At 52.3% G+C, this 24,949-nt stretch overlaps 1 protein-coding gene across 26 annotated transcripts in view; it reads left to right on the plus strand.

Annotated features, from left to right (window-relative positions):
• Window positions 1-24,949, plus strand: part of NFASC (neurofascin) — a 200,828-nt gene that overhangs the window by 148,177 nt on the left and 27,702 nt on the right. For 11 of the 26 annotated variants that reach the window (XM_078004025.1, XM_078003901.1, XM_078003945.1 and 8 more), the window contains 13 exons: window positions 870-1,001; window positions 3,488-3,631; window positions 4,328-4,439; window positions 4,806-4,972; window positions 5,421-5,568; window positions 6,816-6,940; window positions 7,824-7,868; window positions 9,132-9,233; window positions 9,527-9,724; window positions 10,532-10,602; window positions 11,960-12,182; window positions 17,615-17,737; window positions 18,835-19,008. In XM_078004025.1, coding sequence (XP_077860151.1) covers window positions 870-1,001; window positions 3,488-3,631; window positions 4,328-4,439; window positions 4,806-4,972; window positions 5,421-5,568; window positions 6,816-6,940; window positions 7,824-7,868; window positions 9,132-9,233; window positions 9,527-9,724; window positions 10,532-10,602; window positions 11,960-12,182; window positions 17,615-17,737; window positions 18,835-19,008 — 1,764 coding nt within the window. Of the gene's footprint in view, window positions 1-869; window positions 1,002-3,487; window positions 3,632-4,327; window positions 4,440-4,805; window positions 4,973-5,420; window positions 5,569-6,815; window positions 7,290-7,823; window positions 7,869-9,131; window positions 9,234-9,526; window positions 9,725-10,531; window positions 10,603-11,959; window positions 12,183-14,192; window positions 14,309-16,102; window positions 16,308-17,614; window positions 17,738-18,834; window positions 19,009-21,443; window positions 21,459-24,949 lie in introns of those variants that run through there. The other 15 variants (XM_078004018.1, XM_015119416.3, XM_078003936.1 and 12 more) reach the window with 7 other exon arrangements.

Below are 24,949 nucleotides of genomic sequence, written 5' to 3' on the forward strand. Positions count from 1 at the left end.
ATTTCCACATATTCACAAAATTGTCCAATCAATTGAATGAGGTGGCCAGCTAAGAACTGCTCTAGCCAGGCGCGGTGCCTCGCATCTGTAATCCCAGCACTTTGGGAGGCCGAGGCGGGCAGATTACGAGGTCAGGAGATCGAGACCATCCTGGCCAACATGGTGAAACCCCATCTCTACTAAAATTACAAAAATTAGCTGGGCATGGTAGGGCGTGCCTGTAATCCCAGCTACTCGGAAGACTGAGGCAGGAGAATTGCTTGAACCTGGGAGGCGGAGGTTGCGGTGAGCCGAGATCACGCCCCTGCACTCCAGCCTGGGAGACAGAGCGAGACTCCATCTAAAAAAAAAAAAAAAACTACTCTAACCAAAGTTCCATGCATAAAGGCATGAATATAAGACTTTTCCTAAAGGGTCTGATCTTGCAAAACACAGATCCAGAGGGACCAGCACGGTGCCCGCTTTACCACCTTCCCTGGCAGTGGAGCCATCGGATGCACACCGCAGACACTAGTGACCTCGGAAAGCATTTGCACCCAGGCCTCCTGTGAGGATTCTGATTTAGTAGGTCTGAGACAGGTCCTAGCATCCCTTTTTTTAAAAAAGCTCTTCAGGGGATTCTAATGAGCAGCCCCAGTTTAGAACTATTGTTCTGTGAACTCAAAATAGACAGATCAGCATCTGTGCAGCCAAGCCAGCCAGATACAGGCTGGGCCAAGTTATCCCTGTGAGGACAAGCCCTGGGGCAGGTGGTGAGTGCCTGGTGCTGGGACTCAGGGGCTCCTGCCACACTAGAGGGAGACTGCTTGGTTTCTTGTGCCTGTCCCATGCCATCTAACTCCCCTGCCTGTGCATGTCTTGTCTTCCAGCTGCTCCCTACTGGCTGGATGAACCCAAGAACCTTATCCTGGCTCCTGGCGAGGATGGGAGACTGGTGTGTCGAGCCAATGGAAACCCCAAACCCACTGTCCAGTGGATGGTGAATGGGGAACCTTTGCAATGTAAGTAGTGAGCTGTTGTCCTATCTGACTCTCATCTCTCTCCTATCAAAGGCTTCAGATTCCTGTCACTGTGCCAGCGTTGGTCACACTAGAAGTTCAGGAAAAGAGAAGCCCACTGGTGGCTGCTTCTCAGTTGCCCATCTTTTTGGACATCCCGAGAAACCTACCCTCTCTTTGTGTTACAGAACAGGAAGCCTGGAACTCTGTGGTCATATTCCCATGCTTAAGGGATTTCTGCTGTCTTGGGGTTTTTTAAATCTCTGCTTTCTTCCCCTGAAGAAGCCCAGTTGATGACCTGGGGACTGTGGCTGCATCTCTTGGAAGTTGGGCTCTGAGTGACAGCTGGGGCTTGGAAGGTAGAGGAGAGTTCAGTAACCCCATTGTTGGTTACTCAAGTTCTGCTCTCTGCTGAGGGCAAAAGAAGAAGCAGGGTTGTACAATGATGTGAAATATTATGGTTAGATATGAGGAAGAACTGCCCCAGAAGAGCAGATGCACAGGTGCAGTTTATTGAGTAAGCTTAGACTTTGGGGACATTTAGTCCTGCCAAGGTGGGTGGAGTAGATGACTCCAAGGCCCCTTATAATCAGTGGCCTTGGTCAAGTTTTCACGTCATAGACTCTCTGATTGCATTTACTTTTCAAAATGTCCTGTCCTTACTTTCTCTAAGTGGTCAGAGGAAATGTAAACAATGGTGTCAGCCAAATGGGGAAAACGCAGATGGCAAGAACTCAGAATCTAACTCAAGAACAGCAGCTGGTAGAAGCAAGTGGAGAAGGGGGGACACAGGTAGAGGAGAGGGTAAGAATTTACCTTTTTAGATATTTATTGTGTGCCACATTCTGTGCTAGATGCTGCACCCCTGTTGTTGCTTACTCTCAAACATTTAAGGTGAGGAAATAAGGTTCTCGTCAGTGCAGTGAGTTGTCCAAAATCGCATGGCTAAGAAGTGGTGAAGCTCTGGGTTGCCGTGAGTCTGCAATACAACTGCACCAGCTAGTACTGAACCTAGTTATCCCCAGCAAATGTTACTCCCCCAGCTACAAGCAGAGATATGAACACTGCCTGCCTTCTGCAGTTCTCTCCATCTTAATAGGACTTTGGGGGTAAGGCAGGCAATTGTGCTAAACTTTATAGCACCATTCAATAAAGGCAGCCCAGGACTTGCAACTGAGCCTCAGCCCTGGAAAGGTCACCTGTCACTCTCCCCAGGGAACATGTAAGGGGAGTGACTGGGAAGAAAATTGGTTGCACGAGAATTTGCCAGGCAAGGAGATGTACAAGTTGCTGGCACTGCCTTCCTTGGCCCCTTTTCACTGACTGGTGACCCCGGCATGGATGATAAGAATGCTAACCTTGTCTTCCTTTCCCATCTGCTGATTCCCCGGTTCTGGGCTCAGACTGGCTATCTGTGGAGTGGCGCCTGCAGGGCGACTCCTGCATCCTCCGCTGACTTCCCCTGCAGGTCTGAGTGATCTTGAATGCGTTTTGTAAGCTAAGTCATCAGCTTCCTAGTCCAGAAATCTTAGGAAGAAAGTCACTTTCTAGTGGTTAAAGATGAGAAAAGTGGCAATTCTTTGGTTTTACACCTCATCGTTGTTCTCTTATCTTAGCCTTCCTTAGAGTAGGGGAAAGTAGAAGTGATTCTTCCCATCTTACAGATGAAGGAAATGAGGCCCGGAAAGGTTTGTTGATTTACCCCAGATCCCAGAGTGAAGTGTGGGCAGAACAAAGACCCTAGCCCTCTCCAGCCTCTGCTCTCTGCATCCCAAGCCAGCAGCACTAGAACTGTGGGCAAGAATATCCTCTCTCAGTTTAGGACCCATTTTTGGGGAGGAGCTGTGAGCTTAGGCAAATATAAGGACTCACGCCATTTTCAAGAGGCTTTGGCTTATGGGTTTAACTTTGTGAATGTTTGGAGCATGCTCTCTTTAGAGGATGGGAGGGTGGTAGGTTCTGTCTATTGTATATTGCTTTGTCCTTTTCAAAACACATTTAAATATATGCACACTTGATTCAAATGGTAATAACAGTATGTGTTAGACCTTCTGTTCATCACTTTGTACATGCATAAAATCTCAGGTTATCTTCACAAAAACCCCAAGAGGTGATCTGTTATTCCCATTCTGCAGACAAGGAAACTGAAGCTCACAGAGATTGAGTGATGCTGGTAGTAAGTGATGTGGTTAGAACCCAAACTGCTTTCTGTTTCCAAAGCTAATGCTTTCAACCACACCTGCCCAATGGGTATGTAGGTTGAACAAGAATTCATATTCCATACTCTAGACTAGATTAGAAATAAACCCCACAGGTTCAGAGAAGGGCTGAAGGTCACACACAGCCCAGCAGTGGCGAGGCCAGAAGCCCTGTCATCTGGTGCTCCCCACAGCACCCCAGTTGTTCCTGGGAGCCCTGGCCAGAGCCCCAAGTGCCCTTCACCCTGCCCTTCCTATCTCTCATGAGGAACATCTCTTTCTTGTCTGTAGCGGCACCACCGAACCCAAACCGTGAGGTGGCCGGAGACACCATCATCTTCCGGGACACCCAGATCAGCAGCAGGGCCGTGTACCAGTGCAACACCTCCAACGAGCATGGCTACCTGCTGGCCAACGCCTTTGTCAGTGTGCTGGGTGAGTGTGCCCTTCGCAGCCTGTCTCCCCCTCCTCCCCACTACTGTGCAGTCTCCCCTGGGCTTGGTTATGTCATGGGGCACACTTCCTTCTCCGGGGATTGGCCAAGCTGGGTGAGGTAAGAAGATGGTGGAGAGTGGAAACATGGAGACGGGAAAAATTTTGTAAGAGGGATGGAGGACTTAAAATTCACAAAGCTGGATAAGCAGACAGTTAATTCCATCAGAGCAGTCAATCTTAGTCTTCTGCCTCCCCTGATGAGATAGAGTGGGACTGTCCCATCTCCTTGCTGTATCCATGTCGACTTCCCCTGGGTTTGCAGCTGGATCTCACGGTGGGAAATGGTTCCGAGTATATTTGCTACACCCCTTGGGCAGGGAGAGGGTGGTGGGAGGGGTAGCTAGGAAATGCCTTAGGGCTGTGGTGGGGCAGCTATATAACCTGCTGGATAATTTGGGGAGACCCTTTGCAAAAGCTGGATTTCAATGTAGGGTAGGTTGAGGGCACTGGAAGGAGTAAGCTTCTTCTTCCCCACCTCATCCCTAGGGGCTTCCTGAAGGAGGGAAGTTTGATAGGGGAAGGTGCCTCAGTGCTTGGGAAGCTGCTGTAAGTAGAAGGCATGCAGAGGTGAGACTGAGGGGGAAGAAATGGAAGAGTTAGACTCAGTACTCGAGATCGGTTGTCTGGGAATTTCAGATGTGCCGCCTCGGATGCTGTCGCCTCGGAACCAGCTCATTCGAGTGATTCTTTACAACCGGACGCGGCTGGACTGCCCCTTCTTTGGGTCTCCCATCCCCACTCTGCGATGGTAAGTTCCAGGAGACCAGGCCTTCCACAGCAGGAGTCACTTGTCTCATCTTCTCCTTCCCATCTGGCCCATAGTAGGTGTTCAGCAAGACCTAGGAATCTTAAAGAGTCAAAGCTGGGAGGAAGTTGGCAGATCATCTGGATCAACCCCCTCATTGTACAGAATGGGAAACCGAGATCTAGAGAGGGATGGAGGCTTGCCAGGGCCACCTGGTGGTTAGAGGCAGACCCTCTGAGGCTCAGGGCTCCAGACTCCTAGCATGGGGCTCCTTCCACAGCCCCCACAGTCTCTCTTGATTGGCTGCTGCCCCTGCCCTTGGGCTGGTCCTGTCTCAGGATGCTGTGTGTTCTGCTGCTCTGTTGTGAGGTTTAAGAATGGGCAAGGAAGCAACCTGGATGGTGGCAACTACCATGTTTATGAGAATGGCAGTCTGGAAATTAAGATGATCCGCAAAGAGGACCAAGGCATCTACACCTGTGTCGCCACCAACATCCTGGGCAAAGCTGAAAACCAAGTCCGCCTGGAGGTCAAAGGTAAAGGAGAGGGTTCGCCAGTGGGAGTTTGGAAACGGGCGAGGAGGCCCTGCTCGCAGTCATCCACATGCAATATTCACGTTGAAAATGCACCACACCTATCTTTAACTTGGAATGGGCTCCCCAGTGTGCACCTGTGGAGTCCATTTAGGATCCATGTGGTCCAAAGAGAATTAGGGAAGGGAAACCTTCTGCTCACAGCAACTCCCCACTACCACCCCAGAAATTATATCATATATTCCTGAGCCAGATGGAGAGGATTTGGGGCATTACCTGCTTTTGGGATTACCCACCCAGAACTCTGCTCCATTCATACCACAGCATACTGTTTGTGCCCCGCTCCATAGTTGGCCCGAGGCCTCGAGGGCAGGCATATGCCATTGTGTGGCCGCATGGGGATGCTGGGCAGAGAACAGGCCAGTGGCGAGTGCTCTGGGCTTCTCCACAGACCCCACCAGGATCTACCGGATGCCTGAGGACCAGGTGGCCAAAAGGGGCACCACGGTGCAGCTGGAGTGTCGGGTGAAGCATGACCCCTCCCTGAAACTCACCGTCTCCTGGCTGAAGGATGACGAGCCGCTCTATATTGGAAACAGGTTTCTCTTCCTCCCTTCCCGCTTCCTAGTGCTAGTCTGAGGCACATTTTCTTTTTCTTGCTGTTGGTGACACATGGAAGAACACAGGGACAGGGAACCCGTGTCATGCATGTCACCAAGGAGCTACTGCAGAGGGGGTGATGGCCTTGGCGACTCCCCCACTTCAGGGGAGACCCCCTCCCCAACCCTGCACAACCTCCCTCTCTCCCACCAGCTCCCTGCTTCTCTCTCCTACACCTCCTCTCTCTCCCTTTTTTCAATCTCTTCACTTCTCTCCCTCTCTCCCCTCACTCCTCCTCTTTTCCCTTTCCTTTTTGTCTTCTCTTTTGCTCCTCCTCTGCATCCCAGGCTCCAGCCTTTCAGCCCTATTTGCAGTACCCCTAACCTTCAGCAGAGGGCAGGGTTGATCTGAGCCAGCTCTCAGTTCTCAGACTGAAGCTGGAATGCTTTTACTACACCCATGCCTGCCCCTCTCCTCAGATCCTGATTTCACTGGTGTAGGGTAGGACTTAGGACACTGGCGGTGTTTAAAAGTCCCCCTGGGGGTTCCAGTGTGCATCAGGGTTGAGAACCGCTGTTCCAAGCCTCCCTCCCCAGGGCTCACTTTGCTTTACCTTCTTCCATCTCGGGGGAGCAAAATTGTGCAGGGCCCTGCAGTTGGACATGGTACCAGTGGTTTCTAGCCATCATTTGACTCTTTGCAGAGGGTGTCCCCCTCTGCAAACCTTCTGGCACTCGGTGCTGACAGCTCTACAGCCCCATCCTGCTCTGCGGCCTCCCCTCTCTATGGGAGACAGTTCCGAGGAGCTAGGGGTCAGGCTGGCCTGAGCCTGGGTGCAGAGGAGACAACTCTGGGCTGAAGACAGATAAAGCTATAAGTATGAGAAGAGAAGGAATACCAACCTGCCTTTGGGGTCATGGGCCTCATGGTGCCCTAACCTGGGAGGGGGGCACAGCACAGTAAAGGCACAGGGGCAGGCACACGTATGGCATTGGAAGGTGAAAAACGTGATTCACGGCCACTTGAGCTCCACTCACTCTCTGTTCCCCTCCATTAAGTATGATGAATGCTCCAGGTGACCGTGAAGACCTGGCCTCTGTCAAAGCATTGAGAGGGAGCCTCATATCCCCCAGAAGGAACTTCCCTTGCCCTCCTGACTCGAGAGCCCCCTCTGGGGAGAAAGCAGTGGGCAGCCCTGAGCACTCCCCTAACCTCTCCTCCGAACCCTTCTTTGGTACCTTTGTAGGATGAAGAAGGAAGATGACTCCCTGACCATCTTTGGTGTGGCAGAGCGGGACCAGGGCAGTTACACGTGTGTTGCCAGCACCGAGCTAGACCAAGACCTGGCCAAGGCCTACCTCACTGTGCTAGGTAACTGCCGCTGCTCACCCTGGCACTGACCAGCCCCACCCCCTCCCCAGCAGCCAGAGAGGCAGTGGCCCAGGACAGTTCTGAGGGCAATGCCTGCAGTCAAGTGGGCAGGTCAGGCGTGGTGATCTCTTCTTGCCTTTTGATGTCAGGGTTAGGGAGCTGCCAGTTTCAGAACAAGCTGTGCAGGACAGGTTACCTCCTGAGTGGAGTGTGACTTCTCCACGTCTCAACTGAAAGGGACCTGAGTGATACGGAGAAAGTGGAGAAGGGTTTCTTGTTGTGATCATTGTACCTTCCTTACAGCTAACTCCACCACTAAGTCAATTAAAACAATCCATCCTTAAAGCAAGACTGAGTTTGTGTTTGTGCTTCCAATGACCTCCGCCAGCCTTCCTTTCCCTCCCGCCCCATTCCTGGGTTTTGGTGGCATTTCATCGTGTGCTATGCACTGAGCAAGATGATGCCGTGTCTTCCTGGCCGGCACCCAGGCTGGACTGTAAATACTAAGCTAACCCAAACCAAGAGGAAGGAGGCCTCTCCCTTCCAGGGAAGCAGGTCCTCTGTCACCTCTGCCTCCCTGTGGGTGCCCTACTGCCACTAGCGTTGGTGCAGTGGAGAGGCACAGTTGCAGGGAGCGTGGGCCCAGGCACGAGAGTCACATTGGGATGGGAAGGAAACAGAGGTGCAGCCCCCAGATGTGGAGGAAACACAGATGGCCTCTATAAGGGTAGGGGATTCCCCATGGAAGGACAGGGAAAGCCCTGCCTAGAACACCTCAGCCCAGGGGCAGCTGTCTAAGCCTCAGCTGCCTACCCCCATCCTTCTAGAACACCTTTAACCCTGGATAACCTGCTAACCTGGATAACCCGTCTTACCTTTGCAGCTGATCAGGCCACTCCAACTAACCGTTTGGCTGCCCTGCCCAAAGGTAATTCCCACTAATCACAGTCCCCTGCCAGTGCCCTCTCTTGGCACCCCGGGTGTGGAATCTAGGAGAAGGAAGCCGCTTTGGGAAAGGGTGACAGTGTATAGGTTTGTGGGCAGCACTCCTGGCTACATGGGACCTCCTTTCAGTTGCCCACATCCACCTCCCCAAGCCCAGGGCACAGCCCTATGCTGGGCTTCCTGCTCCCTACAGGGTGAGCTCGGAAGTTCTCGGCTGCTGTTTCACCCCATCCCTTGCCTCTAGCCACACTCACTGCTCCCTCAGGGTGGCCTGTCCTCCCAGCAGTCTTTCAGGTCCTGTTTGCAGGGAATGCGAAAGCCTGCTCCCTTCACATCACCTGGAAACTCGTTGTTCAGCCTCCCTGCATCTGCTGCTTTCTATCCATTTATAATCTACGCACACATGCCACACACACACGAACATGGGCCTGTGGGACTTGCCTTCCAGGTCCTTATAGTGACCATCTGAAAGATAGAAATCTGGTTCAGGGAGTCAAGATGGAGAGAAAATCTTGCCTATCCCTACCACTCAGTCACCGGATGTCTTTATCCCAGGCCAGGATGGCACTTAAACCCACTAAAGCAGTCCCAGTGAGATTCGTGCCCCCAAAAAGGTGCTGCCCTCACCCCTGTTTGCAAACCTGCTGGGCCCCTCTGTCCTGCTGTCCATCGGGGAAATTCTGAGACCAAGTCTCCATCTCCTCCCTGGTCTGGTCCCCTCTCTTTGTTGCCCCCACTCCTCTAACCTATCTGCCCTGTTCAGCAGGCTAAGCCCTCTCCTGGGCTCCCATCTACTCAGAGCGTTGGCACACAGAGTAGAGGCCAATTATTGTGAGAAAATGGGACAGAATCCCACACTCCCTCATCAGCCTTCCTAAGTGCTGTGAGCGTGGGTCTGATGATGGGTGGCATTCCTGAATGCTTGCACTCTCAGAAGATCCACCGAGACGGGATGGCATTGGTCCCAGTTCTCTCTGTGCCCTGCATAATCCCCTTTATTCCTTGTTCCACACCCATTGATATTCTTCTTGGGGAGCTGGGATTTCAGGAGTCTCCTCTTTGTTTTTCCTTGGGCCCCTGTGGGAAGGGAGTGGTCCCGGTGTTCACCCCTCAGGGCAGGCTGGGGTTGGATCCGGCTGGTAGCGTAGACCTAAACCCATCAGGGAGCTGTCCAGGGCTAGGACCGTCACAAGGGTGGACCTGCTCTAACTCAGGAGCCCTGCGTGGTGTCTTCTTCTGCCACCAGGACGGCCAGACCGGCCCCGGGACCTGGAGCTGACCGACCTGGCCGAGAGGAGCGTGCGGCTGACCTGGATCCCTGGGGACGATAACAACAGCCCCATCACAGGTAGCTCAGGGGCCCTGTGCTCCAAAGCTGGAAAAGAGGGATGGTAACGCCCTTAAACCGAAGGCCTTTCCTGGTTTCCAGTCCCACTTCTGCCTCACTTGATGTGTGCCCTGGGCTATCCTCAGAATGTACAGAGGCCTTGGTGTCTCTTCCTGAGCCTTGGGAAGAATTCTCCCTGTGCCTTTGTGCGAGAGAGATTATAAAGATCAACGGAAGCCAAGGAGGAAGTGCTTTTAAAGAAGACCACTCCTAACTGAGCTCCCGAAACAGCTCTGTTTTCCTTGCCCACTCAGACTACGTTGTCCAGTTTGAAGAAGACCAGTTCCAACCCGGGGTCTGGCATGACCATTCCAAGTACCCCGGCAGCGTTAACTCAGCCGTCCTCCGGCTGTCCCCGTATGTCAACTACCAGTTCCGTGTCATTGCCGTCAACGAGGTTGGGAGCAGCCACCCCAGCCTCCCGTCCGAGCGCTACCGAACCAGTGGAGCACGTGAGTACCCCAGGGCTGCCAGAGGAGGCTCCAAAACTCTGCACCCCAAACTCACACTGAGTTCCCCCCATCCCCAGCCATGTGAGCTTAGGTTACTTCTCCAAGGCCTGGCCTCCTCATCTGTAAAGCAGAGAGTACTAACACCTACATCACAGAGCTGTTGTGAACATGTGAGAATGTGTTTCAGGTACTTACCATGATGCCTGGCATGTAGTAAGCACATGATAAATGCTAACTTCCAGTTTTATTATTAGTAATTCTTGATTATCTGCTTTAAAGGGGAGAGCTATGGCAAAGAGGTACAGCAGAAATACATAATTCAGTGTGAGAAATATATAAATTGGTATTACATCAGATTTCTTTTCCTAACACTCTTGGGTAGTATTTGGATTTCTGAAATCACACCAGCTCATAGGGGGTGGAGATGCTGCCCCCCAAAAAAATGTTAAATGCCAGGGATAAGCCAGTCTGGTATGAAACACATTTAGTGGATAATCCACAAAGGAGCTAATCCACACTGAGTTGGCTTACTGACCACCCACAGTGTGGAAAGCCTTATGATAAATGCTGTCTGGTAGAGGATTAAAATTCACAAGAAATTAGCCCTGCTCTGGGAGTTTAAATCTCAGCTCAGAAGGCACATCATGCACAGAGTAAGTTCATTTACACACTAGACCCAGCGTGTACATAGATGCTGAAGAAACTCGGAGCGTAGAACAGACCCATCAGGTGGGACGGAGGAAGGTTCCTTACCTTGCCCTGGTAAGGCACAAATTGGACTTGAACCTGTGTCCGTTTGGGTTCCAGCCCCCGAGTCCAATCCTGGTGACGTGAAGGGAGAGGGGACCAGAAAGAACAACATGGAGATCACATGGACGGTAAGAGGCCCTCCCAGCCCCGATGGAGCAGCTCCCCTTGCCGCAGGCACCAGGAGCCCCTCTGCCTTGATGCCCCAACACTACGAGGCCACGATGCGGTTCAGACTCTCTGGCTGGTCTTGGTGGCCATTCTTCTTTGAGAAACCAAGCTCCTCTCTGAGTTGGGCATCTAGAAACCAAACAGGACAAATGTCTAAGCATAAGATTTCAGAGAGGAGACGAGAGCAGAGGGGACCAGGGTCCACCGACTGCCAGTCTAGCCAAACGCCTAGAGGATGCAGCAAAATCAAGCGGACTTCTCTTGAAGGAGGAGGGACTGGGGTTAGACTTTAGAAAACATCTAAGCACAACACCAAACCAAGTTTTGGTGTGTTCTAGGGCCCTTTCACTGGAGATTTGTGGGAGCTGAGGAGAGACCAACATCTGAGATGTGTCCAGTACAGGCTTTCTTTTGGTCAGAGAATGGAGTGGGTCATTCCAAAGACTCCCTCAGGTCTTATAAAATCCCATCTTTATGCCGGCTCACTGACTACATTTTCCAAACCGAAGTTGGAGTACGTGGTCTCAAAACGACTTTTTTCCCAAACCACTTCCCAGTCTGAGAATGCAAACACAGCCACTGAAATATTAACATTTCTGAACTTCTGCCACAAGTAATGGAAACAGGGAGATGCAGTGTTTGGGATCATGACCTTCCCTGTCTTTCTGAAGGCTGCTCCCACAGCAGCCTTGGCCAAACAGGGCAACAGCAGCTGGACTGAGCCCAGATGCAGGACCCTGGTCTATGGCTCTGTATAGCAGGCTCCCAAGGGACTGACTCCTGGGACAGGCCCTTAGAAAATAAAGAGCAGAATCACACTCATGCTTAAAGAACTCTGACCTCTTGGGAAGGACAGGACAGACACACACAAATTTGGTAGAACTAAAATCCATTCTGGAATTTTGAGTTCATTAGCAGGAGCCATGCTGTGGTTAATCACAACTCATTTCCTCTGACTTTGGAGAAGTTTACCTTATTGTCTATATTTTGATTTATTGTTGCTCCTGTCACAGGAAGGTGTTTTGTTGAAAATAAAACCTTTGCACCTGCAAATGTGGGTGGCTCTCAGAGTCAGAGTAACTGGGTCTCAGGCGAAGCCTTTGTCACAGAAAATCTGCATGCTGCTGGGTTCACAGGACCTTCGCCTTTTGGGGGACTCACTGGGGTGGGGGATGTGGTCTCCCCTACCCTGCAAGGGGGCGGGCCAGTGTTGGGCATATCTGGAAGGGATGCCTGGCACAGCAAGAGAGGACAAGCTGTGGGTGGATCTGGGCCCCTCTCCGGCAGCCTCCCCAGCCTGTCTGTCCCTCTGCCCAGCCCATGAATGCCACCTCGGCCTTTGGCCCCAACCTACGCTACATTGTCAAGTGGAGGCGGAGAGAGACTCGAGAGGCCTGGAACAACGTCACAGTGTGGGGCTCTCGCTACGTGGTGGGGCAGACCCCGGTCTACGTACCTTATGAGATCCGAGTCCAGGCTGAAAATGACTTCGGGAAGGGTCCGGAGCCAGAATCTGTCATCGGTTACTCCGGAGAAGATTGTGAGTAGTCTCCTCCCCATCCCCCTGCCAGGACCCTTGTGGCTAGGTCGCACAAGGCCATGCTGACAGGCCAAGAAACCTGGGGTGGGTATGGGAAGACAGCCAGTTCTCGGGAAGGAGAAATGTCCTGTAGTGACCTAGAGCAGACAGGCACCCAGTCATGTCAGGCGTGGAAATATCATCATCCGAACATAGTTGGAATTACTGAATGTCATCACCCAGTCCAGAGCTGTCATTTCACAGATGTGAAAACTGAGGCCCAGAAAATGGAAAACCCTCAGCAGTGTTCCATAGTCGTCAACATCTGTCTTGAGAACAGAGCTCAGGTCTTCCAATCCCCTGGCAGTGTGCCTTACTGCTGAGCCATGCTAGTACCAAGAAAAACGTCAAGACTACCCATCCTAAAGAGGTATGATTAGACACCTCCACAGGAAGCAGGGCGGCAGGCCAGAGGTTCCCCCAGGGAAGGCTTGAGGGATTGGGAGGCCTCCTCAGCACCAGACAGGAGCGCCCCAACCAGCCCCTGCTGGTGCTCCCGCTGCGGCTCCCAGCCCTGGGAACTGAGCACAGAAAGAGAAGGTCTTTGGGGGCTGGCCTCTGGTAAAACAACAAGATTCTGGTCATATACAGGGACATATATGCCTGGCTTCCCAGACAATGGTGGCCTCGCTGTCCCCAGCACATCAGTCCCGTAGGCTGCTAAACAAAGCAGGGATGTCAGGGAGTCCCCTCCTGGCTGAGGGCCTTTGCGCCCTGTTGGGTCTGGGTCTGATGGAAGAAGAGATCATGTAGGTGGATGGAGTGGGCAGAAGGAAGGGAGGAGGGACAGTCTTGGGTGGGGGGAATTTAGAAGGAGCCGTCAAGAGTAGGGCCCGTGGCGTTCCTAACAGTGAGATGGAAGAAGGCAGGGGTGGGCCCTGGGCCCCACTTTCCCAGAGGTGATTATGGATTGGACTCATAAGGGAGATGAGCAAAGAGGGTCAGCAGGTCCTCTGTCCATCCCACTCCTCACCTCCATGGTGGCGGGCACTTCAGACAGGAGCCCAGTGGTACTACTGGATGGTAAGTGCAGAAAGGGTGGCATCTGGTCATGGATTCCATGGACCAGCCCACAGTTTCCATTGCATGCTCCTACCCTGCGGCCCATGCTCTGATGGATTAGAGGGGACGAGGCAGAGCTGCTTTTGCAGCAGAGTGGAGAAAACAGGGACAAGAATCAGTTATAGGGGAGGGAGAGGGCTTCCCTTTCCAGGGAGTCGCAGGGTCAGAATCACTTCCTGAACTAGATTAGGGCATCTTCAACCTGTGGGTAATGTTTCCTGCCAGGAAACAGATGCACTCTCAGAAGGTACTATTTATCACGTGTGGACAGAGTTAGAGGGAAAATGGCAAGATATGTGATCCACCTTAAAGGCTGGCAGCAGTAGGAAGCCATTATACCACTCTGAGCCTCCATGGACGGGGATAGATGAGTCCACAGCCTTGCAAGGACCACCCTCAGGAGCCATGGCCTTAGGTAGAAGAGTACAAGGCTGTCAACCTGTAGCCCAGGAAAGAGGAACCCAGGGGAATTGGTACCCACCCTTCCTCTCCTCCTGCCCTGGGGCCCTCCTGTTGGCACCTGCTATTGGTTAAACCCATCTGGCAGCCTGAGAACATGGGAGCCCCACTGATAAGGTCCAGCGAGGGCAACCTCCCAGGACACGGAGCAGGGTGAAGAAGGGTGGAGGATGAAATGAAGGGGCAGATGGAAACTACCCAGCACAGGAGGGGGCAAATGACTGCCCTCTAAACATGTAGGCAGAGTCGCTTCCACCTGGACTGCCACCCTTTTGTCCTGAGCCTTCCCCACCACCTTTTCAAGTACTGTCTGATGGAGGAGACATGGCCCCTGCCCTCATGGAATGCTCAGTGTTGAGTGGAGTGCAGGTCCAGGCCAGCAGAGAAAAAGTCAGAAGCAACCCTAGAGTCCTGCCTGTATAACCAACTCTCTGTCCCGACACATTGCAGATCCCAGGGCTGCGCCCACTGAAGTTAAAGTCCGAGTCATGAACAGCACAGCCATCAGCCTTCAGTGGAACCGCGTCTACCCCGACACGGTCCAGGGCCAGCTCAGAGAGTACCGAGTGAGGAAGCCAGCTCTGGACTCACCTAACCACCCAGCTCACTAACCAGGGCCAGGGGTAGCAAATGTGGGGCATAAGATATTGGAAAGAAATCCTAGGGATATTTATTGAATCCAAGGTTGACTTAAAAAGATAATGTCTAGAGTTAGATGTTCAAAAATATACCTAGAAAAAAAATTATATACATGATATATTTTATATACACACACATCTGGATTTAAAATTAAAACCCACTAAATTTAAATTTTAAAAGTTGCATATTATATATATTATATATGTATAATATATATATACACACACACACACACAGATGTGTCCAGCAGATATGCTGAGAGATTCTGCTCAGCAGAAAATCACGTGAAAGGCGGTGGGTTGGGGTTGGTGTTGCGTAGCACATTGCGTTTGGAATACATGCATGAGTGGGCAAAAATGTATCTTCAGAGCAGTGTTGAGGCACCGCTGAGCTACACCCCTCCCCTATCCCAATGGCCCCTACTGGGCTCCTTATCTCCTAAGCCACAACTAACAGGCAAAGCCACTGAAAGCGTGCAAATGCCCTCCCTGTTGTCGCAGCCAACTCCAGATAACCCAGTATATGGAATTTCAAGGCCCTTGGCTTCTCCCTGCCTGAGAGCAGTTTCTGCTCAATCGTCCATCCTCTTCAAAAGGGTGAGCTCAGATGGGAAGAAGAGAGAGAGCACCCAGGGTATACACGGCGCTCCCTTCTGAGTAGCACTAATTAAAAGTTGGCTGGAAAGTGAGGGAGGGAGGCAGTAACTGTGATTAATGCAGTTTCTGTGGCCTCAGAGGCCATCAAGAGTTGGCTGATGGACAGTTGGAGGCAGAGCAAGAGAGGCTAGTCTCTTCCTGGGAAATGAATTTGGCCAGTAGGGGAAAGAAGGCAATGTGATGTGTACACTTGAATGAGCTCTTCCCCACAGTTGACTTGTACCCTTAACCTACTTGCTTAGAGATTTTTCTGGCTAAAGCTCCCCATGGGTCCCCCTCTAAGTCTGGACTCCTTCCTACCTTGCCACGGGCAGCCTGGGAGACACTGGCGTGGCCACCTGACCTATGGCTTCTTACCCACTGCTAATTAAAGACCTCATGTTGCCCAAACTCATTCCACTGTCCCCTCCAACACTACCATCTTCCATAGCTGTCCCTTCCCATCCAAGCTCTGCTACCATGCAGCCTGGCATCCCACTGACTTGGACATGTGACTGTCTCATCCCTAAAGGTCTTTCAACAATATGAAAAGAAATCATTTTACTTCAAAGGATTAAATCAACCTTTCTCATGTTCAGACTTCCGGGGGTAACTTGTTACCTTTCAACTGCTGCCTGCCGTCAATCTAAACCATACTAATCCAATTCAAGGTGATGTGGTCTTTGAGCACAGAGTGGAGCTTTCCATGCCTGGACCCTTGGCTCACTATTTTTGGTTCTGGCACGGACTCCCTGAGCAACCTGGTACCCACCTTGGAAATCAGTCTCATGATGGAGCAGCTCAGATGTAAGTTTGGCCAACTTGCTCTTTCCCCAAAGACGTGGCATGGATCAGAAAATAATTGGAACCAAAACCCTTATTTCTTGTTTAATATAAATTCATGTTCATGAGTGGCTGATGAGTGGGGATTAAAAGGCTGCTTCCTCAGCCTGGATAGGACTGATGAGGTCATTTGGGACTTGGAGGCTGTAGCAAGCAAAGGAAAGACCGGTCACTACCACCACCACTAACAACTAACCTGGCCCTGCCTGCCTGACCCCTCACCAGCCTGCCTCTGTCCCGAAGGCCTACTACTGGAGGGAGAGCAGCTTGCTGAAGAACCTGTGGGTGTCTCAGAAGAGACAGCAAGCCAGCTTCCCTGGTGACCGCCTCCGTGGCGTGGTGTCCCGCCTCTTCCCCTACAGTAACTACAAGCTGGAGATGGTTGTGGTCAATGGGAGAGGTGATGGGCCTCGCAGTGAGACCAAGGAGTTCACCACCCCGGAAGGAGGTAGGTCTGGCCTGCAGCTCTTCAGGGTGGGGCAGGAGAAGGGTGGCACACACCTCGGGCCTGGAGAAACTCCAGCGTGGCTCGGCATGGATGGCACAAGGCGACTTCTTCGAGGCCTCCAGGGGCAGATGACCTGCAAGCTGAGCCTCTACAGCCATTCCCAGAGCACCATCACCAAGGTGACCTGCCCTGCCAGGAGGTTGTATCTCAAGAGAAGACCTGTGAGGTCTGCTGACATAATTCCAGATGGACTATGCAGACTGATCCCCAAGGGCACGGCGGGCGCCTGGGCCGCCCCACCACCTTCCGAGGCAGAAGGCAGCCGGCAGCCGTCCATCCTGACTGCCAGGAGCCATCTGATTTGTTTGCCAGCACCCAAGGCCTTCACGGTTCTCCCCACATGTTCTCAAGAAGCTGTCACTGAGATAGTGTGTGTGTGCGGTGGCTCTGCAGAGGGATACCCAAGTGTAGCCCCGCCTTCTGCAGGCCCATGGTTTCACAAGGCCCTGGAGTCAAAACCCCTGTTTTTTGTTTCACATAAATTCAAGTTCATGAATTAAGAGATGACTGCAAAGTTCCTGGTTCATTTCCCTGTTCTTGCCAGTCTTCTTTTATCTGCTTTGCATCTGTTTCGTCCTCCTCCATTTCTCCTCCCTCCTCCTTTAATTTTTATTTTCCCCATTTTTCCTCTTCTCTTCCTCCTGTCCTCTGTTCTTCCCTCTTGTTCTCTTTATCCTTGTCTTTCCCTTGCCTTGGTTTGGTTTTCATCATTGGCCTCTCCCTAACACTCCCGCCCTCCCACCTCTTCTGGATGTTCCACCCTGGGTTTCTGTCTCCTTAACCCTGAACCCAACATTCTCAGCTCAGAAGCCTGGGCCTGCTGCCTGGACCCAGTGATGAGAATCCTTGTCTGAGGATAGGGAACTGCAGCCTCTGTACAAAACAGCTGTAAGTGGTTGTCTACCAAGGAATGGTTCTGCCCAATTTAGAGGTGTCTTTGCAGAATCAGAGCCTAATGTGTGCTTAATCCACGGTAGTTGCTAGAAGAAAACCTGATTTACCTCTTCCTCTCTTAAAAAGCAGAGTCTGAGCTATGTTTGTCTTCAGACCTGGAGGAAATGGCATCCTGGATGGGGCAATGGGCTCCAGTCGTCTCATGGTTCTCCCTGGCTTCAGTTTAGCAGTGTCCAGCATGGGGGTTGTCCAGAGGTCAATGCCTTCATACTTGTGCTTTGTTTTTTTTGTGTTTTCCTCATCCTCCCTGCCCCCTCCCCCTCATCTCCCCTGCTCTCTCCTCCTTCCCCAAGTACCCAGTGCCCCCAGGCGTTTCCGAGTCCGGCAGCCTAACCTGGAGACAATCAACCTGGAATGGGATCATCCAGAGCATCCAAATGGGATCATGACTGGATACACTCTCAAATACGTGGCCTGTACGTTCTGCCCTTCCCTTTCTCTTAGATAATCTAGGAACCAGAAACCCCATTCTCACCACTTTTCCTAAGTACTCAAGGTAGATAGCCTGTGGGTGCAGATGGCATTGTGGAGGGATGGAGGGACCAACGAAACAGTTCCCAATAGGATTAGGGGAGGCAGGTGGGACTCAATCCCTGCTCTCCTTGCATAGTTCTGCCTGCAGGGAGCTTCTAGTCTCACTGATGAGACAAAGGGAACTCCAGTCTAATGAGGGAGACAGCCATGGCCTTTAGGGATCTTTCGTAGTCTCCAACACGTACAGAGTCTAGGAGAGAGAGTTCCTCAGCCTCTGGAGCTTCCACCTGATGGGGTAGACAGTATACTCACAGGAGTCCACAGACAGTCAGGACACCCCTTGACAAGGTGTCATTTATGATAAGGCAGTTGCATGTAGAGCTGCCTGGTGACTGTGGGGTGACCCGAATTGGGAGCCTGGGTTGGAAAGACCCCACCTCAAGAGCTCAGCATCACCATGCAGGGACAGGAGTACCATTACATTTGAAACACGTTAGGCCTTCAAAAGTAGGTAACATACCTCGTTGGGAAACTCAAAGAGCCAAATGATGTGTTGTTAGCAATTTTAATAGCCAACTGTGTGCTTGTATGCTGTTCGGCATTGATCTCTGGACCAGACCCTTTCACCCTTTGAGGTCCATTGAATAGGCATTTTACAAAGGAGACATTAAAAATCAAAAGGCCTAGTGGCGTTGCCCTAGTTCTGTTTGAAAGGAAGAAAGAAAGTGAAGAGTTTTGTCCTTGTTGAAAGGGCTTAAGAATATAAACGGAATCTTTCTGAATCAGCCACATAACTCTTCAGTGAGCTAGAGACAACAGGATCAGTGAAGAAGGATTAACCCTGGGTGTCATCAAAGAGCCCAGAGGGAGTTCTCGCCCAGCGCTCTGCCTTTGAACCAAGCCTTTAAGATCACCAGGCAGGTGCTATCATTTCCCTTTCCAGCAAAGTCAGGAAGGTGTTCTCCCTCCAGCTTGCAGATTATATAACCCATCAATAAACGTTGCTAAAGTTTAATTCCACTTACCTCTGTTTCCCCAGTTAACGGGACCAAAGTAGGAAAGCAGATAGTGGAAAACTTCTCTCCCAATCAGACCAAGTTCACAGTGCAAAGAACGGACCCCGTATCACGCTACCGCTTTACCCTCAGCGCCAGGACGCAGGTGGGCTCTGGGGAAGCCGTCACGGAGGAGTCACCAGCACCCCCGAATGAAGGTAGGTGCATGGCGGCAGCCCCTGGGGTAAAAGGTCCTGGCTAGTTCAGAGGCCTAGAGAAACACACTGAGGTCTGTAGCTGGCTGCCTGGGATGGAGAGGAAATGGGGCTTGCAAGTCCTCAAGCCCTTGGTAGGTGAGAACCCATCTTAATGTGTGAGAGGTAGGTGCTGGTGTTGGATCTGGAGCCCAGCTGTCCTTGGACCTCTGTGATCACACCTGGGTCCCCACTTGCCCTGACTTGCTGAGTCACTTGACATCTATCATCTTTCCTTCTTGTAGAGGAATAAGGAAGAGAGCATGAGTTGAGAAATGAGAGAAAGCATAATGAACTCCAAAGAACAGTGAGTGTTCACCTCTTGAGGGAGGCAGGAATATGATTGTGAGTGCCCCATGAGGGCTCTGGGGACAACCTTCTTTCTTCGAAGGCACATGGGTTCAAGGAGGTAAGGGAAACCATCATGATGACGCTGCTTACTGGCATCGTGAGTAGACCAGAGAATGTGGTCCCTCCTTGCAGCCTGAATCGGATGCGTTGTCAGGCTGCAGAGAGGAGGAGGAGTTAGGAAACAGCCGTTTGCCAAGCCAGCTTCACAAAGAGCAAATGAGTTCTTCATCTCCTGGGTCCAGGCGTCATCTGGCAGCATTTCATCCCCCACCGGAGCTGCACCTGCCTGAGGACTCCACTAGAGGGGGCTCCAGGCTCACCCGCACATACGCTGGCGTCAGGCGGAATGTGCAGCCTGGGACCTCTGGAGGAGGCAAGGCTGCAAAAACCTCAATGCTGGCTCACCCCTAGGAAAGGCTGGGGACCCCTGTGTGTCTCCAGAGATACAACGGTCAATTCAACAGCCATTTCTTGAGCGCCCACAATGTGAGGTGCCAGACACTGCCACACACAAGGGATATATAAAGGTAATAAGAAGCTCACACCATCTAGAGGGGGAGCCATCTATAAGAATATCTAATTGCATGTCTAAATGAGGGGGCACAGTGCCTGGGCAGAGTGGGGGATTCAGTCTTCATGGGAAAACTCCAGAGAAGAGGTGATGTGAGTGGGCACCCTGGAATCTGAGAAGTCATTGTGTCTAGTGCTTTCCACAGAAGGGTCAGGTCCTGCCGCCTGGCCCAGGCCCAGACAGGGGTCTCCTGAGTGCCACCCCCACCTGCATTCCAGGAGAGCATCAGTGCTGCCTTCTCTGGGGCTACCAGGCCTGCTGCGTCACCCCGGGCTCCCAGGCAGCTTCACAAGTTGCCCACATCCTTCCCCAGCCCCACCACTCTAGCCAGCACACCAGCGCTGAGGCGGGAGAAGAGGGGCCAGGCAGAAGCAGAGAAAGGCTGACAGCCCTCTCTGCATCCCTCTCCGGGCTCAGAAACCAGGAGTGAGTCACACAACCAGCTCTCCCTGCCACTGTGCTCTTCTGCACTCTCCCAAGCCCCTGGGCACTCGGGAAATTTATTAGGGCAAGAGGACTTAGGTTAGTGACTGATGTGTGTCTGTTACCAAAGGCCAGGCCAGGCTGTGATGCACTTTCTTGATTACTCAATTCTGCAAGTAGATAGATAGAGAGCCCCTTCTTCCCTCCCTATGTGCACCCCAATACAGAACATCAGATAAACAAAGCCCCATTGTCCAGCCCCAGTAACCACCACAGAGAATGTTCTGCAGCCCCGGGGGACAAGAGGACAAAGAGACTTTGTTCTTAACTTAGGGCTTTGCAGAAAATTCAAGAATTTCACTTAGGGCTCTCAGTCCAAACTTGGGTTTCTAACTTCATAAAGTCCAACTGGAAGGGAAGAATTGGAGGGACGGAATACCAGGAGAGGGGCTCCAGGCTCCGTCCTTCAAAGTTCCTGCCTTCCAAGGTTGCGATGGTGTGGAGTGGGTGCAGCTGAACACGCTCCCTCTCTCGTATCCATCCCACTATTCAGCATCTTCCCCTGAAGACAGAAACCATCCTTTTGACTGGAGTTGATTTCCTCCCACACCACCTACTCCTTATCCCCTCAACCGCTGGCATCATGGAGGGTCACCCAGCCTGCTCAAAGGTCATGCCAACCTAGCCAGAGCAGGATATGCTATTGAGGACAGAACTGGGAACATAATCCTCTGAGTGGACTGTCTCTGCAGCCACCTCTTAGATGTCCAGTCCTTGAGTCGAGGTAGAAACAGCGTGTTAGAAAGGTCTCCAAGGCCCAGGTGGAAAGGTTTCTGTAGGAACATGCCTGACTCAGGTGGAGTTGACCGTGAACCCTGAATACCAGTTGGCATCCTCAGGCCAGCAGCCAGCACCTGGCCATGCCGTCTGCATAAGGTTTGGGCTGGAACCTTCTCTGCTTGCTTGTCCTGTGGTTTCACTTGTGCTCTGTTTTCTCTTCCCTTTTCCATCCTTTCTCCCTCTGTCTGGCCATCTTGGGCGCTGTGTTCTGAAGCTACTCCAACCGCAGGTACCGTACCAGCATCGGAGGTAATGGGCATGGCATGGGGCAATGCAGGCGGAGCCCAGCCAGGGTGGACAAGGAGGGAGAGGCTGAGGCTGAAAGCATGCTCCAGACTCACCCTTTCAGTGGCTGGGAAGCCAGATTGTCAAGCGGGATGTGTGTGGAGGATGGGACCAGAGGAGAGCAAGCCCGCTTTCCCCCCTTCCCAAACTATTTGCCCCCTGCTGAGAAAGAGAATGGCTCAGCAGGGGTCCCACACACACGGGCCCTGACCTGCTCTCTGGAGCTGCAGTTTGATTCTGACACTGAGTAGATTACTTCCCGTTAACCACCTGAGCCCTTGCCTGGACTTGACAGCTCAGAGCAGTGTCCCCAGCTGTGGCTCTAGAAGGCGTGCTGCAGCAGGAGCAGGGACAGCTGGCTCCTTGTGGGGCTGCCGTCTCCTGAAAGGGTGAGCGCGGTGTGCATGCCGGCTTTGCATGCTGCATGGGGGCCTGGCACCGGCTCTGCCAGCCACCACGGGCTCTGCTCAGTGAGAACAAGCAAGCACGTCCATGGATAGGGCCAGGTGCTCCAGTTCCTGGAGTCTCAGCAGGCACTGTGGGCTGATTATCTCCTCACCCTTCAGAAACCCAGCGTTTCCAAGTCTTTAGCATTAAGAACAGTCTCCACTCTCGGGGTGTGGGAGGTAGATCTACAGTGGACTGAGGTGCTGGGCAGCTCTGGGCTTAGGACCTGCTAATCAAGTTACTCCTCTCTAGTCCTCATGTCATGGGTTTGAGGGCCATCAAAGGGCTCTTCATCACAGGAGGCCAGTCCCCAGGCTGGAGAAACGAGGCAGGGGACCCCAGGGTTCCTTTCCAGGCCCTCCTCTGAGCCTGAATTACATAGATGGGAAATGGGAACAGGATTCACCCTGGCAGAGCAAAGGCTACGAGCAAGCGCTCACCAGAGCCTCCTTACATGCCAGGCAGTGGAGGGAGAACTGAGGACCGGGCCAGGAATCTGAGGGTTGGCTTATGAAGGGGATGCCACCTTGCCCGATTTGATTTCCTCCTCGCCTTTGCTTATTCATCCGCACCCCCATCCTATGTTGATTCTATTTCTGTTGCACAGCTGCTTCCTTCAGTTTGTGTATGTTTTGTGGTCAGATCTGTGGATGGTGAGCTGCCATCATCCTTCCCTCTCTCCCTCAGTCCTCACAATCACCACCACCCCAGTGCCTCCCCACAAAGTCTGAACACCCCTGTGAAGATGTGAGGCAGAGAGGTGATCCTAAGCCTGGGGACCAGGGTGAGAGCCATCCTTGCCACACTGGGGCCTCCCTGACTTCCTGCTTGAAGTTTACATAAGTCTCTCCCATGACGAAGAGGAAACGCAGGGAGGGCATCAGGCGAATCAGCTGCAAGCTCATTGGAGAAGCAGCTCCCCGTCCACCTCCCCCAATCTGGCACCCTAGGACCCAAGGCAGGTGGGCCTGGTGCCAGGCAGTCTGTCTTGTTCAGTGGGCATCTGTGCTGGCCTGTGCTGCCCCTCTACTGAGTGGGTGAGAGGTATCTTTGCAATCACCCTGCTTCCTACTTCCCACTTAGAGAAGATCTACACTCAGGCAGCATGAGCTCATGGTCTCAATCAAATGTTTCCTGGGCTCCGGCTTCCACGTGACATGGCAGTGGAGGCAGATTGCACTTTTTGGGAAATGAGATGTGCTGATAACATCAGCTGTTCTCAGCTTTAAATGCGTAAGAACCTTCTGCACAATGAGCAGGTGCCAAGCAACAAAACTCGGGTTCCATGTTTTTGACGTGGACCTGGCGTCCGGCCCACTGCTGTCTTCCCTCTCGTCCTCTCCAAACCTGGGCACTGTTTCCCCAAACTGCTCTGTTCATCTCTCACCCAGTGAAGATAATCCCTCTCATCCACCTGTATCTGCAGTCTCTTAGGATTGCTGCCCATCTGTCTGACAATCTGTGATTTGGCCGGGGTAGTCAACATGCCATGTGGACATTTTTGGACTAAACCTTCCACCTTGGAATGTCTAGGAAGTGCTGTCCTCTTCTTTGACCCAGCTTAGGTCTGCAGATGTTTGGTGGGCTCTTGATAGGTGCCCTGTTCCGTGGCAGGTTCTGGGACAGAAAGATGAATGACACATGTCATCTCTCCTCAGTGTTCTCCATCTCATGCATGGTGCTCCCTGAAACCCTCCTGGAAAACCCTTGGTTGTGGCCAGGGTGCCTTCCAGTGCGCATTAGGTGACAAACCTGTGAGGTTGATGCTGCTGTCTAGGAGGGACCTTGTGCTTCCAGCTCTAGCCCACTCAGGATCCCCCCTTAGCTAACAGAGGGTCTCTGCTGCCCCTTCTCCTTGGTCGCCAGGCTGATGGTCTCCACTGAGCACTGGCCAGGATTGCTTCCAAACCTGTAGCTCCTATTGTGGCAGGAAATGACATCTTAGCCCAGTCATATGTCTTCCCAGCCTGGTGCCACTCTGTTGGTAAGCCCTACTTCTTGGTTTTCTTTTGAAAACATCACTCTTCTATTCTCTCCCCAACCTCAGCCCCAGGGGATGAAATAATCTGAATCTCCTTGGACCTGAGCCGTAGAAGGTTTTCCCCATGGAACACTTGCCCCTTCGTTCCACCTGTACTAGCCCCCTGACAGCTCACTGCCTGGCTCTTCTGCACCTTCCCTCAGAGGCTTTTCTTCTTTCCTCCACCCTCCCTAGCTCCCTGGGGGCCCTGTCCTGCCTTGGGACAATAGACACAGCTAATGAGTGGGTCGGAGATGTGCCAGCAGTGACCTCAGCCCGCTGAGGTTGTATCCTCTATGGTAACTTCGATGGTGGGAGCCCTGGGAAGGCTGCCAGAAAGTGACCCCTTTTCTCTGTGACATCTCTCGCTCCCTCTTACTAAGCCTGAGCCAGAGAGGAAGCAGCTAGGTAGCCATCATCAGAGAAAAATGCTTCCTTTCTGCCACACTTGGCGAAGTGGCCATCAGGGGAGGGGACAATGCAGTGTAGGAACATCTTCAGAGCCATCTCTTATCCTTGCCTCTGCCCAGCAGGGCCGGTGAGGAAAATGCTGTCACCTGGGCTCTTTTGACATCCCTGTCCTCCAGCTACTCACTGGAACATCCTGGGGGAAATGTGTGCCCCCAGCTATGGCCGTGTTGGGGTATGAGTGTGTGTGTGTCTCTGTGTGTCTGAGGGCCACGGGGCCACATGAGAGAGTGTAAAGCTTTGGGGAAGATTGACTTAGTTTCTGGGGCCTGGGGAATGTAGTAGCCACTGCACCTGTAGGAAGGGAGCCCAGGCCCCTGCACTACGCAGTGTGATGATTCAGGTGAATCATCACAGTGTGATGAAAAGGGAGTGTTTGCTTTTTTGTTTTGTTTTTTTGAGGCGGAGTCTTGCTCTGTTGCCCAGGCTAGAGTGCGGTGGTGCGATCTTGGCTCACTGCAACCTCCCCTGAAGGGAGTGTTTTCCAACGATGCCTTTTA

This window comes from Macaca mulatta, chromosome 1 (assembly GCF_049350105.2).
Source record: "Macaca mulatta isolate MMU2019108-1 chromosome 1, T2T-MMU8v2.0, whole genome shotgun sequence".
NCBI classification, from domain to species: Eukaryota; Metazoa; Chordata; class Mammalia; order Primates; family Cercopithecidae; genus Macaca; species Macaca mulatta.